This window comes from Anser anser, assembly GCF_964211835.1.
Source record: "Anser anser genome assembly, chromosome: 4".
NCBI lineage: Eukaryota > Metazoa > Chordata > Aves > Anseriformes > Anatidae > Anser > Anser anser.
Window position 1 is genome coordinate 20,772,474 of NC_139724.1, and position 24,120 is coordinate 20,796,593.

A 24,120-nucleotide genomic window follows, 5' to 3' on the forward strand; every position below is an offset into this window, starting at 1 on the left:
ATTTATACACATTGATGAGATCCTCTCTGTCTTCTCCAGGCTGAACAGGCCCAGGTGTCTCAGCCTTTCCTCATAGGGAAGATGCTCCAGGCCCCGTATCATCTTTGTGGCCCTCCGCTGGACTCTTTCCAGGAGATCCCTGTCTTTTTTGTACCGAGGAGCCCAGAACTGGACACAGTACTCCACGTGAGGCCTGACCAGGGCAGAGTAGAGGGGGAGGATCACCCCCCTTGACCTGCTGGCCACACTCCTTTTAATGCATGCCAGGATCCCATTGGCCTTCTTGGCCACAAGGGCACACTGCTGGCTCATGGCCAACCTGTCGTCCACCAGGACCCCCGGGTCCTTCTCCTCAGAGCTCCTCTCCAGCAGGTCGTCCCCCAGCCTGTACTGGTACATCCGGTTGTTCCTTCCCAGGTGCAGGACTCTACACTTGCTCTTATTAAACCTCATTTGGTTTCTTCCTGCCCATCTCTCCAGCCGGTTCAGGTCTCGCTGAATGGCGGCACAACCTTCTGGTGTGCCAGCCACTCCTCCCAGCTTTGTGCCATTGGCGTACTTGCTGAGGGCAGACACTATTCCCTCGTCAAGGTCATCGATGAAGATGTTGAACAAGACCGGACCCAGCACTGACCCCTGGGGAATGCTGCTAGTCACAGGTCTCCAGCCGGACTCTGCACCACCGATCACCACCCTCTGAGCTCGGCCAGTCAGCCAGTTCTCAACCCACCTAACTGTCCACTCCTCTATCCCACACTTTCTCAGCTTTGCTATCAGGATGTCATGGGAGACAGTATCGAAAGCCTTGCTAAAGTCAAGGTAGATGACATCCACTGCTCTCCCCCCATCTACCCAGCTGGTGATGCCATCATAGAAGGCAACGAGGTTGGTTGAGCACAACTTCCCCTTGGTGAATCCATGCTGACTACTCCTCATAACCTTCTTCTCTTCCAATTGCTTGGAGATGACATCCAGAACAAGCTGTTCCAACACCTTTCCAGGGACAGAGGTGAGACTGACTGGCCTGTAGTTTCCTGGATCCTCCTTCTTGCCCTTCTTGAAGACCGGAGTGACACTGGCTATCCTCCAATCTTCAGGCACCTCTCCTGTTCTCCACGACCTTTCAAAGATGATAGAGAGCAGTTCGGCGATCACCTCTGCCAACTCCCTTAGCACACGTGGATGCATCCCATCGGGACCCATGGATTTGTGTGCATTGAGCCCACTCAGATGCTCCTGAACCACTCCCTCGTCAACCAGGGGGGAGGCCTCCATTTCCCAGACCCTTTGTCCTTCTGCCAGGGTTGAGGAGTCCTGGGGGGAGTCCTTGAAGCAAAGACTGAAGCAAAGAAAGCATTCAGTATCTCTGCCTTCTCAGCATCTCCCATTACCAGGACACCCCCCTCGTTCAGCAAGGGACCCGCATTATCCCTACTCTTCCTTTTACTGTTTACATACTTTAAAAAAAAAAAAAAAAAACCTTCTTATTATCCTCTCTTTTGCAAGCCTCATCTCTAGGTGGGCTTTAGCCTTCCTCGTCGCATCCCTGCAAGCCCTGACAACACTTCTGTACTCCTCCCAAGAGGACAGGCCCTTTTTCCACATTTCATAGACCTTCCTCTTCCTTTTGATCTTATCGATGAGCTCCTTGCTCATCCACACAGGTTTCCTGCCCCCCTTCCCTGATTTCCTACTCTTAGGGATGCACCGATCCTGAGCTTGGAAGAAGTGCTGTTTAAATGTAGCCCAGCTCCCACAAGCACTCTTGCCTTCTAGCAACCTAGCCCATGAGATACTCCCAAGCAGGTCCTGGAAGAGGTCGAAGTTGGCTCTTTGAAAGTCCAGGGTAGCAATCCTGCTACTAGCCTTACTTCTTCCACCAAGTTCCATCTTGAACTCCACCATCTAATGGTCACTGCATCCCAAGCTTCCCCCAACCCTCACATCCCTAACAAGCCCATCCCTGTTGGTAAGGACAAGGTCCAGAAGCACGCCCCGCCTCGTCGGCTCCTCCACCACCTGCGTCAGAAAATTGTCTTCAACGCATTGTAGGAACCGTTTGGACTGCGCGTGTCTGGCCAAGTTGCTTACCCAACAGATGTCTGGATAATTGAAGTCCCCCATGAGAACCAGCGCCCATGATCGTGAGGCTACTACCAGCTGCTTGTAGAAGGCCTCATCGACCTCCTCCTCCTGATCTGGTGACCTGTAGTACACCCCCCACAACAGTGTCCCCCATACCAGCCCACCCCTTAATTCTCACACACAAGCTCTCCACTTGTCCTTCACCCTCCCCCAGGTGAAGCTGGGTGCACCCTAATTGCTCCCTCACATAAAGGGCAACCCCACCCCCTCGCTTCCCCAGCCTGTCTTTCCTAAAGAGGACATAGCCCTCCATGACAGCGTTCCAGTCATGCGAGCTGTCCCACCACGTCTCTGTGATTGCAATGAGATCGTGGCCCTGCGACCGAACACAGATCTCAAGCTCATCCTGTTTATTTCCCATGCTCCACGCATTGGTATACAGGCACTTTAGGGAAGCAGCAGGCACAGTTACCCCTGGAGGGATTCAAGAAGAAGATTCCGGACGGGGTATTGGGATCATTACCTTCTCTGAGGAGCCCTCAGACAATCCTATGGGAAAACTCAGAGGTTTTTCCCTACTATCTTCAACAGTGACAACTTCCCCCAGCCCTTCTCTGTCACTTTTAGCTCCCCTCCCTTCCCCATCAAACCTAGTTTAAAGCCCTGGCAATCAGCCCAGAGAGCTTCCTTCCCAACACACTTGTGCCCCACACTTGCTGAGTTGGAGTCGGTCAGCAGCCCGCATACCCTCAAAGGACTGCCCAAGATCGAAATACCCAGATCCTTGGTCCAGACACCACCCCCTCAGCCAGTCATTTACCTGTCCCATTCTCCTCCTCCTTTCCGGGTCCCAGTCACCCAGCGGGAGGACAGAGGAGAACACTACCTGCACCCCCGATCCCTTCAACAACCTTCCCAGGGATGCAAAGTCCTTTTTAATATTCCTCATTTTTCTAGTTGCAGCTTCCCGGGATCCAACCTGAATGACAACAAGAGGATAGTAGTCCTCCGGTTTAATGAGCTGTGGCAGAGCCTCCCTCACGTCTCTGACACGTGCTCCAAGAAGACAGCACACCTCTCTGGATAGATTATCTGGGCGACAAATGGGAGCATCAGTGCCCCTCAGCAAGGAGTCTCCTATCACTAAGACTCTCTGTTCTTTTTTTGTGGCACTGATTGTGATGCAGTGCCCCATCTCGCCCCGCTCCCTATGCTCAGTACTTCCCCCAATCTTGACACGCTTCTCAGGGTTGCGTCCCGGGTTCGGACTACTGTCCAGACCCTCAACCTCTTCCTTTCCCTGCCTGAGAGCCTCAAATCTATTACCCAGGGACACCATGGGGGTTGGTGGCACCGTGGGTGTCAGGGGCAAACGTCTCTTTCTGCTTCGAGCTGAGATGAGGGTCCAGCCCCTTTCCTCTTGTGGGCGGTCAAGCCCTCTGTCCTGCATGTGGTCTGCTGGGTCAGCTGCTACCCCGTGTAGGGACTTAGGAGGGGGCTGCTGGGCATCAGCAGGGGCAGGTTGACACCTCCTATCTGTCACCCTCAGAGACTCCCAGCAGCCCCTCAGGCTGCCGATTTCTCGCTGCAGCCCAGCGACCTGCTCGAGGAGTTCCTTGAGCAGGGCACACCTGCACCCACGACAGCCCTCTCTTCCCTCGGGACCCAGGTGGGTCCCCAGATTCCAGAGCTCCCCGCAGTCTCCAGCCTGGACTGCCACTTCCCCCACTCAGGGGATCCACCTGAGTGCCCACATGAGCCCAGAAAGGCAGGTGATCCGCACGAGGTCCTCGCTAAAAAAAAAAACAAAACAAAACAAAAAAAAACATTTAACACATTTTACCCTTAGACTTCAGAGATTCAAAGTCAGAAACCAGTCTATATGACAAAAAGATTTACTGTTCAAACCATGCCAAGTTCGAATACCAGCAAATTCTACTTTTTCTTACTGATTGTCTTCAACGCACTGTAGGACACATTTTCTTACTGATGCTTTTTTTTTTTCTTCCTTCCTGCAGTTCTCTATGTCCTCTGTACTAGGCCTGTCTTCCTCTATCCTTTGTAGGACTGTGCTGTCACTTGAAATCTGTACTGTTCTGTTAAAAGAGAAGGCTAGGTATTACTAAAAACACTGATTTCACTACAGCATATAGATTTTCTGTTCCTTGAGCTACAGCCAGTCCTAACTGCAAGTACTTTACCTAAAAGCACAACTGTGCTGAATTTGAAAGAAAGTAATGAATGTCACCTACGGATTTTTGATGTTGTTTAATTATTTAGATGTGCATTAAGACCATATTTACATATCTTTACATAAATTAAAAAAACACTGAAGACATTACTTTTTCCCTCCTTTGTATAAAATAAGAGAAAGATTTGAAAGTCATTTGAAATTGGGGCATTTGAATAAAACAGCCCTGAGTAATATCAGGGAAGCTATTCAAATAGTTTAATTAAATGTCTACTTATTCATAGAAGCAGTTCATAAGCACTAATCTCTGAACTCACATTTAACACAGATGTTCTGGTAGGACGTACCAGTTTACAATACATACTTTGGACACAGACTTCAAAGTAACATAAATATTCCTTGTGAAACCAGTGCTGTCAAACTCATTCGTTAGTTGTTAGTACAGCCTAATTATCAAGTACTGAAATCCAGTTTTGTTATTTATTGCTTACAAATGCTTCAAACTACAGGAAATCTTTGGTAAAAACAAAATTGATAAAATTTTCACAATAGCTTTACATGTAATATTGCACAACAAGGCTTTTTCAATACACAAGAAAAAAGGAATGCTCAAATCCTCAGTGAGGAGATTAGAACTGTACAACATTCATTAGTTTACCACTATAAGCAAAACTTCTTTTCATAAATGTTTAAAATATTTTCTGGTTTCTTTGAGCTTATATGAACATTTATTTTCCAATCCATATTTGAAACAGAAGAGTAGTCAAATAGAACAATTTAAATAAAAATTGGCTACTATACAGCATTGTTTTGTCTACCCTACAACAGCATCAGATCTTTTCAAGTCTGTTTACTTCACAAAAAAACTCAAGAGGAAAAGAAAAACCCTAAAAATAATCATAGTCCTCAGCCCTCTATGGAAAAGAGGAAAATAAGTTTCATGTCTATTATTGGACATAGACATTTCTCTAGTGGTCCACGTGTGCAGATCCAAACCTAAGTGGCATTAAGCTGCTCTAAATGAGCTCGTAGCTCAGGACACAGTTCTGTTAGCAGCAGTTCCATCAAAACCTGAAAAACAGAGAAGACCTAAGATGAATAGATGCCAAGTTATCATTTCTTTCAACCTTCCTGACATATTCAGAACTTCACAGATAAAAGCAGCATGTAGGGATGTAGGGTCATCCTGCCTATCTTTCATGCAGCTACTTTTCATTCATCCTAAAATTAGCACGCACCCTACAGGAAAGGGGAAATGTCTTAAGGCTGAGAGAAAGCAAATGACACAGGCCACAGCTTTCAGATGGGGATTTCACACCCTGCATAAACTGCTGCTGCTCTGTCAAAGCCACATGAGCCAGCACCAGGAGGCCAGGGCTGCATCTGCTCCTGTGCTGAGGCTGTGCTACGGGACCGGCTGGCTGCTGAAGGAAACGAGCCACAGAGACTGACTGGGAGTCTTTGTGCCTGGATCCAGCCACGTATCCAGACCAGCCCCAACCAGCAGCACAGGAGTGGGACTCTGAGAGAGCCATCACGTCTGTACGCCACTCCAGGAGCTCTCCTTCCCTAGGACTCTCCAAAGTATGTAGCAAGTGTCTCATTTTTCTCAGCTATACAAAGAAGTTAGCATACATTACGATATAAAGTCAGGCCAAGTTGGACGTGGTGGACAACCTATTGTAGCCAAAAGCAATACTGTATTTTAAACAGCTTTTCGTTAATCAAGATTACTCGAATGATGAAATTAGTATATTTTTTATGACTTATTTTAGTAACAACAAGGCTACTTTCACACCAAACAATAGTCTGATAGAAATCTCTTCAAGAACACACACGGCAGGCATTAATACTGAGTAAGCAGAGCTCATCAATTAATAGTATTAGAAACTTAACAGGCTATTTTTCTGGTTACTCACGTATAGTAGATGCTTGTTAGCCTTTCTTTCTTGCAGTGCATTGAACACTTTCACTACACCGTGACGGGCGTTTTGTTGTCCGACAAGACTCTGCAGAGTATCTGCAACGAATGTTACTTCAGCTTAGTTTCGCTCATGCCAGGCACAGCATCCAACCAACATTACTGTCCACAAATACATAAGGATAGGAAACAAAAACGCTGCACCTCATGTAAGATGGTTAGAAGATGCATGACCCCATTCACCAACCTTTTAAAAACACATGTAACATAAGTAACTTAGGTCACCGATTGAAAAGATACCCTTGAAATCTCAAGATTCCCAAGTTAAATAATAGCTCATGCATCTCAGTGACAACGTCTGAAGTGTTTTAACATGATTATGTAGTGTGCCTTCTAGGCAGTTCACCTCACACAGTCAAGTCTAATCTCACACACTGTTAATCCATTCCCTTAAATACAACTTCAGCCACAAACAAGAACAGTTAAAACAGATTTAGCACTTTAATTGCCTCTCAGTCTTCACAGGAATATTTCTTGCAAGCAAGCAGATAAGAGAACTTTAAGTGAATTATTTACATTTTGGATTAAATTACAGTAGGGAATAAACAGTGATTTGGTGCTTCATCATGAATTTCAGGAGCATTCAACTATGTCCTGAAACATCTCTGCTAAAAACAAACAAAAAACCTAAGGAAGGCTATTCTAGGCAAGTATCATAACAGAGCAGATGGAGGATCGTTTACACACCAGATGACCAATATTTTGCGTGCATGCTTGCTGCAATTTTCACAGTTGAAGTTGATTAAACAAATACAAGGGTATATGAGCTACCTCAGTGAAGCTATAAAATAGCTCATTAAAATACATGTTATTCAGGTGGAGAGAAGATAAAAAGCATTCAAGCAATGTTTAAGTGCATTTCCAAGGGCTAAATGGAATAGAATATCCTTTCCTCACAGTTAGGTGCCTTTTGGTTTACACGCTCTCTGAAGAGGCAGAATGATCCAAATGACTCCCTGTCCTGTGAATGGGAAGGGATGGTGCCCTAGAAACGTGCATGCTGAGGAGGAAGCTGCTTCACTTCGTGTGGGGGAAAGGGCAGGCACAGGCAAGTACTGGAAATCCCACTCCATCTGGGGTGCTTCTGCCCAGGCCACAGGTCCCTCTAAGATTTGGTGCCCTGAAACCTCTCCTCAGAAATGCGCAGCAACACAACAATGTCAGTGTGGGTAGACCTCCTTCTTCCATTTTAAAACATTAGAGCAAGAGGTAATCGTGGTGGTGCCGCTCTCCCTGTAGGTCAAGTAGTTCCAGGCAGCAGAACCACCTACTGCTTGCTGACGGAGAGGCAGCAGAGAGAGCCTTAACTTGGGTTCTTTGAGTATTGCATACAGAGGACAGTGACACACGATCTTACATCCACCAGTGTTACCCAAGCCCACACCTTTTATGAGACAGAGACTGGAGAGGCAATGGGTAAGGCCAAAATTATGTTTATGCAAATAACTACAGTTTACAATGCTACAGGAAAAATCCAAAATGTAGCAGAACAGTATGTCGTTAACCAGTTTCCTCACTGGTATTAAATCTGTGATGAAGTGGAATGAAAGTGTTCTCACCTGGAATGTTTTCAAGTAGTTTTTGCTGTGCTCTCTGTTTTGTTTCTTGCCTTTGTTCATCGCTCTTGGCTCTTTGTGGTGGTGCTAGCTTTCCATTTGGCCAAAATGCATCTCGAAACACACCAATATAATAAACAAGCATTGGTTCACTGAACATCCAGTGTACAGTGTCTCGGATTTGCCTATAAAAAAGTGTGGAAGGAAGCACATCAGAACCGGTCTCACATTTTATCCAGATTTATGATTTTTTTTTTCCTACTAGAAGCAGTGGAAGCAATGCTTATCTTCATTATCCCAATTTACCAGAGGTGCTTTCACCAGCATCATGGCAAGTCGTAATCAGCTCCAGGTGCTCTAGGATCTAGATCTCTCCAGATAGCTGACTGAGATGCAAAGAAGTCTACATTTTAAAGTAGTCTGCAAATACATATGCGCATACAAGGATGCACAAGCATTTCAAGGATGGGCAGTGCAAAGGCTTCACTAGGGAAAAACAAAAACCTAACTGATGAACTCCAAACTAAATGTGTGCACAGAAGTTCCTGGTGGGATAAAAGCACATAAAGTTTTGATAAATGTGCTCTAACTTCATAAGCACATTAGAAGTGGGATTACAAATGGAGGTAGCAGCCTTCTCCAGTGGCTGCATGAAGCCAACTGCAGTCCTTGATGCAAGGAGCCTGAGGTACAGAGCGAGCTCCAGGCAGTACTGTTTAGCTGTGCCACAGTACAGCTGAAAGCCTTAATAAAGGTAACAGTTTAACCAACATGTAAAAGCTACACAGCAACTCACCTACTCGGATTCTGTCCTCTCTCAGGTGTCTTGCATGCTAGTTATTTGCAGTTTGTGAACAAATGAACTGATCAATTTAAAGCTCAGAAAATGTGTACTGTCAGAGACCACCACTGAGAGTCAAGTGCATGATTCTACATCACCTCTTGTCCAATTTACCACTGTATAACATACATGAAAGGTTTCATAAGCAATACTGGCATGTACAAAATTAGCCACTGAATGGATGAAGGAACAGCCTGTTCTGCTGTTATCTTCTGGGCTGTGACACCTACCTGAGTAACAGTCCCAATGCTACACCAAAGCGAAACAGTGCATTTCATCAGATTCTCAGTGGTCCTTCGCCTGTTTGTGATTTCTGTGCTACGGAAATCACAGGTTCACAGACTTTCATAAGAAAGTCATCATCATCATGAATCAAAATGTCAGTACTGATCAAAGGATCGTGGGAAGTGTGTTGTATGAATCACCAGCTCTACTGAATCAAGTTTTACCACAGGCCTTTGCAACTGACAAAGAAAGTAATATCCAAAATTTTTCTGACCAATGAAAGAGTTTTCCACATAAAAGGTATGTACAGACACACACTTACTTCATAGCCTCATCCAGACCTCACTTGGCAGATACATCTTCATGCAATACATAAAAATACATTTATGAAAGCATAGCAGTGATGAGTTAAGCTCCACATTACAAATTAATGGTTCTCATCATGTAAACATTATTTCAGTCACTTTAGAGAAATCTGCAATTGATTGGAAAAAAAATATCTAATACAGAAACCTAGTTTCAGTTCCGACAAAAACTTCATGGGACTGTAAAATAAAGCATGAACTAATGAAAGCTATTCAGAGGCAGGTCACAGGACTTGCCTCTGCAAAAGCAAAACCCTGCTTAGGGGAAAACATACTGGGTAAATAAGCAAAATGATAATCTGCATGTCTGTGTCTTCTCTAATCAACTTATTTATAAATTGAGCTGTGGAACACAAATGCAGATTATCATATACAGTGTCCAGATTATTATTACTTCAAACAATTCTGCTCAGCCTTCATTCGTAGAACAATGTTGCAGGTTTGGTTAAAGTAACAGCCACTTACTTGTTGATAGTTCTTCCAAAAGTGACTTGTACTAGTGCAATTAATGTTTTTCTGACCCACTTAAACACTAGAACAATGAAAAAAAGACAGAAAATGAAGATCATGAAGTTAGTAACATTATGGAACCTATGATTACATCACAAAAAATCTCTACGGTACATGTATCTGTTATCATCCTTCCTAAAATTTAAGTAATTGTACATGGATCTTTCTTTTTTCATGACTGTTTTCCCTGTATTATTTGCAATAGGGTTTTTTGTTTTGTTTTGTTTTTCAGATTACATAAACATATCTGCATTATGCATTTGCAGTTTACTCTGTAAGCTGTGCTGTTAAATATTTTAAATTTATTGAACAATATAACTACCCAAACCCTTTCTGTACTACAAGAAAACCCCTGAAAATTCATACCCTTTTTGTACCTACTATTACAATGTTGCATACACAGCAGCAGCATTGAAATTCTGAAAACATTTTCACTCAAATAGTACAAGCAATTAGCTTTCCATTACCAATAAAAGAAACAAATGTGAGTGCTTCCTTATAATTAGTGGTTAATCCTTCTTTCATGCTGTTTCACCATCATCAGAAGAAAAGCCTAAATTTAGAATATACATCTGTCACTTTTGGAAGGGGCTGCATTTTGTAATAGTTAGCCTGTACATAATTTTATAGGGTGTCAAGTGTGCCTACATATTCAGTAGAATGAAAAATACATTGGTTGGTTGGTTTGTTTTGTTTGTTTGTTTTTTTCTTGTATTACCATCAGTTACATAAAGAAGGAAAAAAATCTGGTAACAAAAGGTGCCACATTTACAGCACCTTTTCCATTATACAAACTGTAGAATTAAAATGCATCCATAATACACTAAAACAGACATTAAAACTGTTGCTTTGTCAGTGACACGTTGTGACAAAGCCATCTTTCCTTCCTTGTAATTCATGCATTCTAATATGCAACCAATTTACAGAAAACATGTTTTTGTACTTCCCTGTGTTTTTTGTTCCAAAATAATTTTCTTAGATGAAAAACTTAAGATTATTGAATGCATATTCTCTTCCTTACCAGTTGCATTTTTAGTTCCATGTCATATTGAAATTAAACTTTAGAATAAAAGCTCCAAAGTTAGGAACTACGGCAAAACAGCTCCTTTCCAAATTAAATTGCTATATAGATTACACTCCTGAAATAGCAGAAAAACCATGAACTACAAAGTGAGCCAGATTTCCTGGCCAACAGATTCCACTAACAAACAAGCAGGTTTGCAGCTTACTTCCTCGCAGCTCGAAGATCTCCCCGATCAGCATGAAACACGGCTCAGCAAGAGAGTCCTTTTTCCCATCCACCTCTTCTCCATAGTCTGACAGGTCACTGTCCTCTTCCATTTCTTCCTAGGAACAGAGAGACAGCATGGGATGAACCACAGCATGGGATGAACCCTTCTTCCAGCGTGGATTTATGTACTGCCGTGCCACCAGGAAGAAGCACAGCCAGCCCTCTTGGGGAAGGGCTTACGAGCCATCGACTCTGCTACTGGCAGGACCTGGCAAAGAGGAACCTCTTTAAGGAGTTTTAAAGGGGATTGTGCCTCCCACCAGACAAGAGCATTGAGAACACTGTGCTGTTGGAGTTACCACCACTGGCAGATCTTCTGCCTGCAGCCTTGTTCCAGTAAGCACCTCAAGGCTGGGTGGATCTGCCCAGATTTGCAGAGCCTGCTGCCTGTCTGCCCTGCCAACGCTGGGTAAGGGAAAGGAGGGAGAGTGGGAGCCCCGTGCTGCCAGGCAGCATGAGAGCTGCGAAGAGGAGATGGCACTCAGGCTGTCCTTGCAGTAGGATCCAACAGGATCCAACCCCAGCAGCGGAAGAGGAACTGGCTGCTCCAAAGAGGAGTACCTTTAACAAGCACCAGTCCCAGGCAGAAAAATAATATGGTGATGCTTAGTGACCTGAGCTTGAGGAACACAAAGGTACCTGTCTTTGGACTCTGACAGCCTGGGAGCTGTGCCCTCAGGAAGAAAGCAGATTATCTATCACTCCGTGTGTAAACTGATGATATTGCCAAGAACGACTTGCACCAGATGACAACTGAATAGTCTTTGGAGCTGGGCATGCAGGTGATGCTCATACTAGTTCACACAGGGAAGGGTCAGCTTTCAGCAACAAGCACTCCCGAGGTGCATGTCTGACTGCACAGATGCAGACCTCAGGAAGCTGTGCATCTCCAGCAGGAGGGAGACATTTCATAAACGCAGCTGGATCAGCAGTTTCCCAGTCTTTGGTTCAGGAATGGTCGCAATGGCATGCAGGCTAATTTCTTCAGCTCTGCTTTTCATTTGCCCTCCTTCCTTTGCCCTTCTTTCTTCCTTGATATGTCATCATCTAACATTACTTATTTTTCCCTCTCCTCTTCTGGTCCAGAAAACCTCCTTTGTGGATTTATTCTTCTAGCATTATTTTTTCTTTCTTTGCCCTACACTGAAAGTCTTTCAATCACCCCTTGCCTGTTATCTGAACCCTGCTATATAGAGACTAGCCTACAGTGCCTCAGCTGTACATCAGTTTGTCTTTCTTCTTCCTCACATCCTTCAAATCCCATCTAAAGCCCAGCATTAACTCTGGGTACACTTCCAGTCCCAGAATTTTCTCCAGGCATGGTATTGCATTGTACCATATGGATAAAATAACTCTCTGGTGTTGTATATTTCAACATTTTTCACATCCTGTACCCTTCACTGCCCATGTCACATTTGTCATTCTCTATTCTATGCTATTTCTCTTCTCAAAACCAGAAAAAATGAAAGAAAAAAAACCCTACCACACTGAAGTGCACCATAAAATTCCCCATAGACCCCGCTTTTACTGACTTCCATAGCTTGAGGAGTACCCAGCTTTTAAAGTGTTCTGTAGGCTAAGCTGTGATTTAGGGCAAGGAACAAAAAACCACATCGTACTGACAAGAAACACCACATGAGGAAGCCACAAATCAGTGCCTGTCCTGCCACACAAACACACAGATTTACTGACAATGAACAGAGTTTTCTCCAGGGACAGAGACTAGAACAAACTCCAGCCCTGCTCACCATCTTCCTCTGGCCAACAGACTTCTTGGCCCTTCATTATTTTATATATTCAAGAAATTATGTTTTATTTAATTTTCCATAATAGACATCATTCCATATTTTCATTAACCCTTTGGGCAACAGAACAGAAAACAAGCTTACTGAATTTGCAGGTGAGCTCACCGGGTGCAATTTGGTAAGTACAGATGCAAAGCAGCAATAATGCAGGAAATGAAATAATTGGAATGGGTAATAGTACAGAAAAGAAAAACAAACCCGAGGGCATGTGAAAAAGGCAGGCATGCCACCATGATCTGTAAGCAGGAATACTGTCCATACGACAGGCAGACATGTATGTGTGTTTGTGTGTATATATATATATATATATGTATACATACACACACACACACATATATATATATATATAAATGAGTTCAATACATAGGAATAGGAAAACCTAGTGGGAACAACAGCTGGTGACTAATTTTGAAACATTTCCAAGAAAAACTAGTATTATTGGATAAGTGCAGAGGAAAACCTTAAGAACTACATAAAACATAACAATAACTAGTAGAAACAGGCTGCTCAATCTAAGAAACAAAAGAATGGAAGACCAAAGGAAAGTAGTGACTCCTGATAAATGAGGTGATCCTAACCCAAACAAAAAGGCTTAATGTAAAGAAAGGGAATAGACAGCTCTGTGTTTGCTGCAGACAGGACAAGAGCTAGCAGACTAAGGGAGATTTAGGTTAGTTAGAAAGAACAATTTTATAACCATGAAGAGAGCTGAGAACTGAGACACACTGCCTTGCTCAGCCGCAGAACATCAGTCACTGGAGGTTTCAAAACATTACAGACATGCCAAGAATTTTGCTGGTACAGCTGAGCCTATTTGGAGCAGAAGGATGAATCTGATGACCTCTCTTAGGTTCCTGCTCTATTTTACTGCCCTTCAGTAAATCCCTTCTCATTTAGAAAATGCAATGAGAAGTGTGAATTCTTACACCACAGTGAATTTTCTATTCATTAACGCTTCATAAACCTGAAAACCCTCTTCTAGATAGCATAGGCTGTATTTTTCCTCTAATTCGTTTTTGGTCTTGAAAGTTAAGAAACACATTCTGAAGTTAACCCCATCCAAGGGGTTGTTTATATGCGATTTAAAATTGCTGCAATATATAATCCTGAAAACAGCACTCGAGGTAATACTGTTGCTCTAACACATTTGAAGAAAGTAAGACAAGATGTAAGAGACAAAGAAAGCTTTAAGAAAGCATGCTCTTCAATAGAGTCCAATATGGAATAAAACAGGAATTCTTTGTTACAGAGAAAACCCAACTGTAACAACTCTGTAATGCGTGATTTAACAAGTAACTGCGTTAATGATTTCAGACCAAACGATTTATAACCCTACTTTAAATGCTGTAGTAAATAACCCAAATTGCGATCACTGAGCAAGACCGAGCTGATCTAAAAACCCCCAACTGAAAGACCAGCGTGTCTGAGAAAAATTGGAGCTCGCCCCAGACTTGCTCACAATTCCCCTACCTCCATTTAATTTTATCACTATGTTTAAACTAGGACAAGCCTTTGTACCGCACAGACTCGGAGGGTCTAACAGTTTCCTATACTCCTCTATCTGTATTCTCTTCTCTCATGTTTATGTTTAGGAAGGAGGGGAGAGGAGAGCGAAGATGGATGGATGTGAAACGGGATGGACTTCATGTGCATTTGCGTAGTACCAGCATAATACAGGCTAGCAATATTAAGCTGCTAATCCTACAAGTAAGAAGAAACGCTATTAAATTAAAACCGATTAGAAGGTATGTTCTGATTCCTGCTTCCACATTCTCAGGGCCTTTTTTATTCCATTTCCTTCATTTTTCAGTTTCATTTCTGCTTCTTCGTTTCTTTCTTCTCCCTGTCTCCCTCCCTCATTACAAGTCTCCCATATTTCCTATCTCCTCCTACGCACTCAAGTAATGCAATACACATGTGGTCTGGCTTTTTGCTTGCGGATGTTTTTCCATGAAACAGAGAAACACTAATAGCTTCATGTTTCTTTGCTTGATGCTACTTCTACCTAACAGTTATTTTAGCGAACACACTCTTCCCTCTTTAGAACTGAAGTACTTCTGCCAAAAAGTAGAATGAGTGTCTCATACTCTTTATTTATTACTCTGAAATAGCATGCATACATTCACTATCTAGGTGGAAATACAGCTCAATTTTGAAAAAAATGAGAATATATAGGATATTCTTACTCCTAAGAGATGCAAGGCCAACTTTTTGTCTATTAACAGCCTAGACCTGCACAAGTTTCCCAAACTCCATTTATCCTGAAGAAGGCCCAGCCACTACAGACAGCTACACCATTTAACAAAAGAATTATTTCATATAACAAATAACTGGTAATGGAAACAGCTCCCTGAAGGTCATGTATCTGCAACATGAACCACACATGACAGAGCACCATGGATTTTTAGTCGATGAGCTATTTTAGTCACTAATCTATTCTTTCCTGAATCTTGAAAGACAAGGGGGTTTTGTTTGTTTGTTTCTACGACTTAGTATCAAATGCATCAACCTGTTTGGCCCCACGGGCTACCACCTGTCTATGCAAGCCTATACCACTTGCAGACATTCTTTGTCAAAAGCAGCTTTTCTTCAGAAGTTATCCAGAAATTATTAAAGACACACAGCTGCTCCCTGCCAAGAGAAGCTTCCTAAGAGATGATCATTTTTACATGTCTAAAACTCTCAACAATATGCATGCCCAGAGCATAAAAAGTGGGAAATTCTGCTATAACAAATAAGCAATCCCACATGGACTGCATTTCATTAATTTGTGATAGGTTACACACTTGCCTATATATATTTATCAAAGGGCAGGAAACATTTCATTAAAAAATACCTTCTGAAGTCATAAACAGCTCTCATTTCTGACTCTTTGTTCACTTACAGTAAATTAAAAATGACCTTTCAAAATGCCTTCCAATATTACCTGCCATTCAGATGTATTATAATAATGCCTCTTCTTGCTTACTTTGGCTAAGTAATCAAATCTGGGAAGATTACTTTTCTACTACTTACCTCCTGATGAGAAAACAGATCACCAGGAAGGCGTTCAAGAAATGATGAGAGTGAAAAAGATGACTTCTTTCCTTGCACATCGATAACTTTGAGGTGTTCTGGAGAAGGGCTCAAGAAGGCATAAAGTGCTTCACTTTGACAGAGTCTTTCATCAGAGAGCAATTTCTATTAAAGAAAAACAATGACAGAAACAACACATCAATTAAATATTTCTTGTTAAGGAACAAAATGTGTCAGGCCAGCCAATAAAACCAATTAAGATGTGGCTCAGAAGTAGAACAAGAAAAAAAAAGTTCATGCCTCACAGACACTTCACAGTGTGATAACTGTATTTTAAGAAGTCAGTCAGGTTTTTAATCTTACAACTTCATTTTTTTAAACACAAAGCTTCAATTTGTAAGACATTTGTTGTGAAGTATTGTACTTCAAAGTGACAGTTACAGGATTTGTTATTTACTATTTCTTAGCTAATCAAAGATCAAATTAACTTAGCACTTGAGGACTGGTTACTATCAGCCAAACTCATCTCAACTTCATGCATGTTAGACAACTTTGGCATATATAGCATCAACCCTTACATCTGAGCCATCTGCTCTGTGCTCTCTTTTTAGTCAACAGAGAGATAACATTGACTCCTGAGGCACGATTCAACTCTCCTGTTCAGACATCTGGCACACCCTAGGAGCACCCATCTGTCTGCACACAGGGACAGAAGGTTTGAGAAATTCCACCCTCCACGTCTTATGCCACGAATTCCATTCCTCAACCGTCTCACAAAAGTTCTTTTAAGGTTACGTGTCCCTGCAAAGAACGATCGTGCACGCACAGGCTGCCTCAAGCTCTCACACTAGACCAGTAATTTCAGTGGGGTTACTGCTAACCTCTATTTGCCCACAGGACAGGAGAAGCCACTCTTTAAGAATGTTTCTGGTGACAATGCACGGATCAGAAAATAAAAACAGTTCCCCTTCTGGTAGCCACCAGGCTCCTGCATGCAAGAAATGGGAAGAAGGAGCACCGGTCAAGTGAGGAGAAGCTCACAGTGTTCCTGTGCAGTTTTCTGCTGCTGGTACTAGCATTTCTATTCGTAACATGGGCAACCACTGTACAGCCATCAGGGAGCAAGGAATATAATGGCACCATCAAAAGCATGAAGCAAGACACAAGAGAGAAAGACATAAAGCTTGCCCCCTGCATTTTACGTATTTCCTAAAAGATCACAAGTGCACTTAAGAAAAAGCCATTAGATTCACAATTACTTAATTTTAACACAATTTTTTTTACAAAGTTGGAAATCCTATCAGTATAGGAACAACCAGAGCTCATACTGAAATCTACAGGCACTCAATTCCAGTTTAGCCCCATTCTCATTGTGAAAGAATCCAGATGGCCAATTACGTTACCCTGAAGGGAAGCATTCCTGGCTTCTTTACAGCAATGTTTGGTAATACCATAGTCCCTGGCAAATAGAAATGTAACTCAAGTCTAAAACGATGCCTTTCATATTGGTATCATCCAACTACTTTTTTCTTAATTGCAGCTTTTTTTAGTCTGCAGGCTCCATGTCTCCACTGAACACATGAATTACATGTGCATTGTGAATTCAAGTAGTCCATTTTAAAAAGCAGCCATACAGAATACCGGTTACCCTAAAATAAAAAGCAAACACTCTAAGTGTAATTTGTAGGTGTTACCTGAGTCTAAAGACAAATTGCTCCCAATAAGCAAAATCACACTCAGTCCTAAGAATATCTTTTGATTTTAAACTAAATAATGAAGCTGTCCACCTGAGGCTCTAGGTGACCTAAAAACAGTAATCATACAATGCATTCAGTTCAATTAAAGCATGTCTCAGCATTATTAGCCTAGTTCACAGACACCAAAGCCAAGCAGAAAGACGAGCCACTTCTCCTTTCACCCTGCTGGAGGCACAAAACCTCTTCTCTGCTTAAAGCCTCTCAAGCTGACTGACCATGCAGCGAACCCAGACTGTGTGGGACTAAGCAAGAAAACGCTCTGCTGTCATTGACCTTTCACAAAGACCTCTTTAGAGCCACTGCAGGCTGTAGCTGAGAATGGGACAGGACATGCTGTCTCTCAAATGAACCACCTGAAGTCTTAACTAGAAAGAATAGAGAGGTGAGGATGGGTTTAAAAAACAGAAACAAACAATCAATCAACAACAACAAAAAATTGCCCACCAAGACCCCCCAGAGAGAGAAAGGGCAGAGTGGCTACTCAAACACTGACTTGCAGGGAACATAAGAGAGGGATCAATCATTCACAAAAGGGAGGGTAAATAAAGACACAACAGAGCACTAGGATTCTCCAAACAGTGGCTGTAGAAGTGAGGTGTAAGGAATATAACTGTGGTCATCAAATCCTTTTGGCATAAAAGAGGTGAACCTACAGCTATGTCTTAACTTCTGGTACCCTCATTACTCCACAGTCTGTCTTCTTACCTGCAGAAAGTTATTAAGCTGGTTCTTGGACTTCTCCATGAATTTCTGGTCTACGGACTTGAAGGGCAGCTTGCTGAGGGAAGGCAACTGAACTTTCTTTAATGATGGAAAGCACTGTAGGAGAAAGGGCAGCTCACTTAATGCACATGTGCAGAAAAACAAAACAGTGGTTCTGGTTCAAAACGGAAATCAGACTTTGTATTCTCATCTGCCATCCACACCCTGCTCAGTATGCTGAAAAACACCTTCCCTTACCCACTATGGGCTTACAACTGAACCCTTTCCCCTACTCACAACACCATTATCTACCTTTTATCAGACAGGAAGGTTACAGCAGATTAAAGAGTAAATATTCTCTGTCCCAAAAAGCTGTCATTTTTAATACCTCCCTGGAAGACAGAGACAAAATCTGTTTTTTAAAGCAGGCTTTTGCATGATAGTGCAGTACATGTATTATCTGGATATCGGGTCAGTTCAGTAAAACATTCATTATTTAAGAAAAAAAAGTAAATACATTTTATGAACATCTGGCAGAGGCCAGGAATATGTGAATAGAAAATGAACTTGAAAAGGGTAAAAGTCAAAAGACTGGGCTAAACAACTTGTAATATTTTTAATGTGGTTTCCAGTGTTCTTTTTTCCTCCCCCTCCATCCACTATACTAACAATTTTTAACAATTTGCATCTTCTCCCTCCGCTGGGATTCGTACCTCGCTGAGCTTCCGGTGCAGGTTCTGAAACTCACTGAGCTTCCTGGGAACAGTCCAGTTCTTAGTTTCAGCTCCACCAACTTCTTGTAAACTCACCATGACAGAGTAACAGGGCACTTGTTCTCCATTCTCTTCTAAGACCTTGGGGGGGGGGGGGGGGGCGGAATACAGATAGGGTATATTACTCTGAAGGGAGAGAAAAGAGTGGAACATCTGTGCTGCCAGACAACTGGCTTGCAAATTCACTCATCACCATACCATGCTTGTTTCATTGAGCAGTACCCTTAGCGGACCAAACTTTAGCCAGAATGCTACATTAGTTCTGAATCAGTCCTCTGCTAGCCACTATTTTAGGCAAAGCCTTACACACATCTTTGCAATGCTGTCCATCAGCAATGAAACGTCCGTGACATGTTTTCTTCGAGCAGCTGTAGGTATTATCTCAGCTTTCAAGGTTTCTGATTGCTTACCAGTGCTTCAGCTTTCCCTTCCCGTGCACTCTCCCTGCTCCCTGTTCCTTCTGTTCGTTCCCAGTGCTCGTGCTGAGCTCGCCGCCGCAGCTGGGGCTGCCTCCGAGCTCTCACCGAGCCCCCGGAGCCCATTCTGCACGTACAGCACACGTGGTGCCCATGCCACGTCTGTTTCCAAGGGACTCACAACTTCACTGAGTCAAGCCAGAGAGCAGCCAGAGGAAGGAAGAGTGCTTAACTTCGTTGTGCAAACGGGAAAACTACGGCAAAGAAGTTAAATGTGCTACCGCATTGTTTCTTGTTTCCATATGCCACCCAGAACTTCACCTTTTTGGCCTAATGGTAATAGATTTCTGATTATTTATGTAAATGAGACTGCTATATAGATTAGTCATATTTGAGAAATGCATATAAGACATAGCTTTTTGTACAGGTTTTGTTTCTGACTAGCTCCCACATAGAAGTATCCTGCAATATCAGTCATACAGAGGAATAGGGTTTAAAAAAAGAGATCTGCATGCTGTTTTTAAAAGGCAAAATTTAAGTCTTTTTGTGAAGGTGACATCAAATAACCTACAGAAAACACAAACTGAATGCCAAACCAAAACCTCAAGTGTTTATCTTAATATACATTCAAGTAACAGAAAGGTAGTTACAGAATACCACTCTCACCGCATCTCTTTGAGGAAAGTAATCAATTTTTAAGCTTTCCTGGCTTTTTTTCTTTTTTTTTTTTTTAAGAATATCCAGCTAATAAAATTTAAAAAGAAAGAATAAACTCTAAAATGCACACAATTATGACACATTTTCTGAGAAACCTGTGGAAGTCTGACAATGCTTAATGCTACTGACAGGTACTTTGAAGAGTGCTCCATCACCACTGCAAAAGGCACGCAGTTAAAACACACCTGCGTCTTTTACAGCTGCTCAGCTGTACAAAGAGAATATTCCTACAACGCTCTCTTCCTGCATCTGCCAAGGACCACTGGGGTACTATCTGAACATCCTAGCTTTCACATCTCTCTACAGAAAAACTGCAGCGGCATCCAGACGGACCACAAAGCACCAGACTGAACTTCCCAAACCGTGCCTGGTTCCAAGCACAGCTATGTGGGAACTGCCTCTCTCTGCTTTCTCTACCAGACTGCTGCAAAAGGAGATGCTGCAATAGAAGCCTCCAGAAGGTGGGTCAGAGCAGCGGGGCTGTCCTGGGCTCTCCATCACCCTTTCTGCCCCTGAGCTAGACTGGACTTGTGTTCGTAGGTGAAAACAAACGTCTCCTGGCAGCTGTTTTTGAGAACTGGGAGATCAGTGCTGAAAACGCTGGTTTGAGTCATGCAGATTATTCCCTGTTACAGATTTGTCCACAAGGCAGGGACTTGCACGTGTGTAGGATAATCTGAATTCTAACCAAAGGATATTCATCCTTCTGGAATTGTATTCTCAGCATGGGGGGAATTAGTACTCTGTTTCCACATTAGTTTCTGTGTACAAAACCATTTGCATTCTAATTACTAGATGGAGACACAAGTTCAGTCAAGTGTCGTTATGTAAAAATCTAGAAGTTCTCATGACCTCCTTAAGAAAGCAAAATTTGTGACCAACTTCAGTACTTGTGTGCTTGTTTTTCAGAATTAGTGAGTCGAGTGGAAAATACAGAAAAATAAGGTGATGGGGGTCTTCTAAAGAAGAGATCTAGTCTTTTGCTACAACAGGCACCATCTCATACAACTGCTACGATGAATGAAGTCAAAGTCAAGAAGCAAGTTGCTTTTCCATCCCTATATTAAAGACACCCTCACCTCGGTCACTGGAAGCTTCCTTCCAATCTCCAATCTCTCCTTTACTGCTTGTTCCAACAAGTCTTCGCCACCCCCAAGGCTACCCTGTTGATGCACTTTTAAAAATAGTCCTATTCCCCCGAGTCTTTCTTCTGCTACACTAAGCAAATGAGAGGACTTTCACTTCTCATAGAAGTTCCTCATTCATTACATTACCATGAACTCCCTGTTTGTGCTCTGGTCACTAACGAAAGCAATGAATGACAACAGGTCTCAAGACTGCCCCTAATATGGTGCACTGTATTTTAGAGGGCTCTGTGCACATCCAGTAACACATCTGACTTTTTCATCCCTCCAGTTATTTTTCTGTTGTTTGTAAGTAGAAGCTAGAAAAGCATACTAAGGAAATGAGATTTAGTGCTTTTGGGGTTTGCTTTAAAGTTCTTTGAATTTGGCTTTGCAATTTTGAAGGTTTTCTGATGGGCTCATCCCTGATCATCCCACAGCACTAGTAAAGACTCTCAGAATTAGATCTTAAGATAAAATTTCCGAAAGTCTCATCCTCAGCCCTTTCTCAGTCCCTTTTCTCAGCTTCCGTGCAAACCTTTCAGGTTACTCACTGATACCTATGGATAGAATCAGCCCTCAAGAGTACCCAGAGTGGCTTCAGGCTATTGGGTTTTATTTCATTAATTTATTTTTTGCATTCACAGCAACTCCAGAGCCTCAAGACAATGTAAACATTCATTATTTCAGGATTTACCATCTACCAGAGTGCCATAGATGCCTCGTCCACAAAGACACAAAGTCCTGAAGTGGACAGAGATAGACAGGAACAAGGACGTTAACACACAGCCTCCTCCACAAGGAGGTCAACTCCTCTTACTAGGGCCACGTGGAGCGTGCTCACAGCAACAAGCTTTCAAAGAAATATTGCAAAAATAAATAAAGAATAAATATTAAATCTTTCCAGGAGAAGCTATAGCTATTAGCTGCAGTAGGGAAAATTTAAACTTTACATTAGCAAAAGGTATAAAACCAGCAGAGTAACGAGCTGCCAAGGAAAGCTGTTGAATCACCTGTAAGAAACACTAAGGCTGGTCCAGCCATCCGCCAGGAGTGATTAACCATGAACAAAAATCAGGCCTCTCCTTACACCAGTCAACAAGCCCATGACTCACTGCAAATGTGCTCAGTCTGAGCAGCTCTCCAAAATTGCCCCCCCAAGCTGTGCAGCAGTAAAATAAAGGCTGCTAGACTGATGCCTGCAGCCCCTTTTAAGCACGCAGACCTCAAAGAAGATGTATCCAGCACACCGTTGTTTTCCTCAATTCACAGGAAGCCAGCTTTCCTAACTCCCACTCAGCATACACACCCAAAATTCTGATGTACTTAAATAAATAAGACAAGCTATTTTTTCACCTTGTTCAAATCTATTAACTCCATTCTTTAAGAACTCAATAGATTTAAAATAAAATACAAAAGTTATTCTCTGAAACAGTCTTCTTCAGACAGGGAAGACAGAAGGTCTGCTAAAATATGAAACAATATGAAAGTCCAAAACCCCTAAAGGGAAGTAAAGCACATTAGTTTACATAGTTGTCAGTTTTATACCCGCTCGTACGGGAGATGTGACTCAGACAGAGTCTAATTCCAGGGGACATGCAGAACGAAGGGGACCTTCACGGGGACCTTATCACAGGTCCCCTTCATTCTGCATGTTTCTGTAGTCTTTTTTTCAACCACTATCAAACAGCCAAAACACCAAGTCTCCAAATTTGTTTGTTGTTTTTTTCTTTTTTGTTTTTTTTTTTTTATTCAGAAACGTCAGTTACCACACAACTCTTATGGGTTACACTATTCATATCATTTTTATTTATTTCTTTTTTCAAATATTGCATTTTTATGACTCAAAGCTTTAAAGACTGCAAGATTCACCTGAGAGAGAACACAGGCTAAGGGGGGACACATACATTTTTCCAAGCCATAAGTAATTCTAGATTTTTGTGCATTATCCATTAACTGCATTAGTAAATCAGTTTAAAAGGTTGATGACAGGCTATTATACTTTTCAGCTCCAATTCTACAGCAACATTTACTTTTACTAAGCTTCTCTGCAAAGAACGCAGGGCCACCAAATTTCTCTCTCTCAAATCACAGACCAACATGCTGGGATTAGCAAGAGCGTATTTTGCAGATAGGAGGACAATGTCACCTACTCATGTTCCTGAAATCATCAACTGTGGCCAGAACATTCCCAAGCAATTAATTAACATGGAAAAGCACAACATTAATATTTTCTCCAGCCTACCCTTTGAAGCACAGAGCTGCAAACAGCACAATTAATACAAACCTACATTTAATTATCTAATCCAGTACTTCTTGTAAAATACAGTTAAGGCACTAACTCATTATAATTTTCTCCCAGTTTCTCTCACATTTAGCAGAACCACATATTCATTTAGCAATAAAGGAGATACTGGGCAGTTCTGGATTGGGACCCTTAACAGAAAGCTGCTGTTCCACAGTTTTGCTGCATATGATGCTGCTGTTTTTTAAAACACAGCTTTAAAAGTTGCATAGAACACTTAATTTAAGAGCTTCACTGTTCTCAACAGCATTAAAACAAACCCATAAACTCACACAATGAGAATGTAGTTTTTAAAATAGTACATTGCCTTTTCAACCTGTTGAATTTCTTCATTTACAGTCAGTGAGTTTTGAGGCATACCGAAGAGACAACTGTGCTCAAGCATGACAGCATGGTAATATAACATGAGGCAGTTCTGACGAAAAATAATGCCCTTAAGATAGCAAATTACCCAATGCCAA

General features: G+C 42.3%; 1 protein-coding gene across 4 annotated transcripts in view; it reads right to left on the reverse strand.

The window, feature by feature from the left end:
• Window positions 1-4,338: 4,338 nt before the first annotated feature.
• SNX25 (sorting nexin 25) overlaps window positions 4,339-24,120 on the reverse strand; it is a 90,379-nt gene continuing 70,597 nt past the window's right edge. For all 4 annotated transcript variants that reach the window (XM_083834242.1, XM_083834239.1, XM_083834241.1 and 1 more), the window contains 8 exons: window positions 19,038-19,178; window positions 18,328-18,441; window positions 15,866-16,030; window positions 10,984-11,101; window positions 9,710-9,776; window positions 7,817-7,998; window positions 6,196-6,296; window positions 4,339-5,347 (listed from right to left, as the gene is read on the reverse strand). In XM_083834242.1, coding sequence (XP_083690368.1) covers window positions 5,273-5,347; window positions 6,196-6,296; window positions 7,817-7,998; window positions 9,710-9,776; window positions 10,984-11,101; window positions 15,866-16,030; window positions 18,328-18,441; window positions 19,038-19,178 — 963 coding nt within the window. In that variant the 3' untranslated portion in view covers window positions 4,339-5,272. The remainder of the gene's footprint in view (window positions 5,348-6,195; window positions 6,297-7,816; window positions 7,999-9,709; window positions 9,777-10,983; window positions 11,102-15,865; window positions 16,031-18,327; window positions 18,442-19,037; window positions 19,179-24,120) is intronic.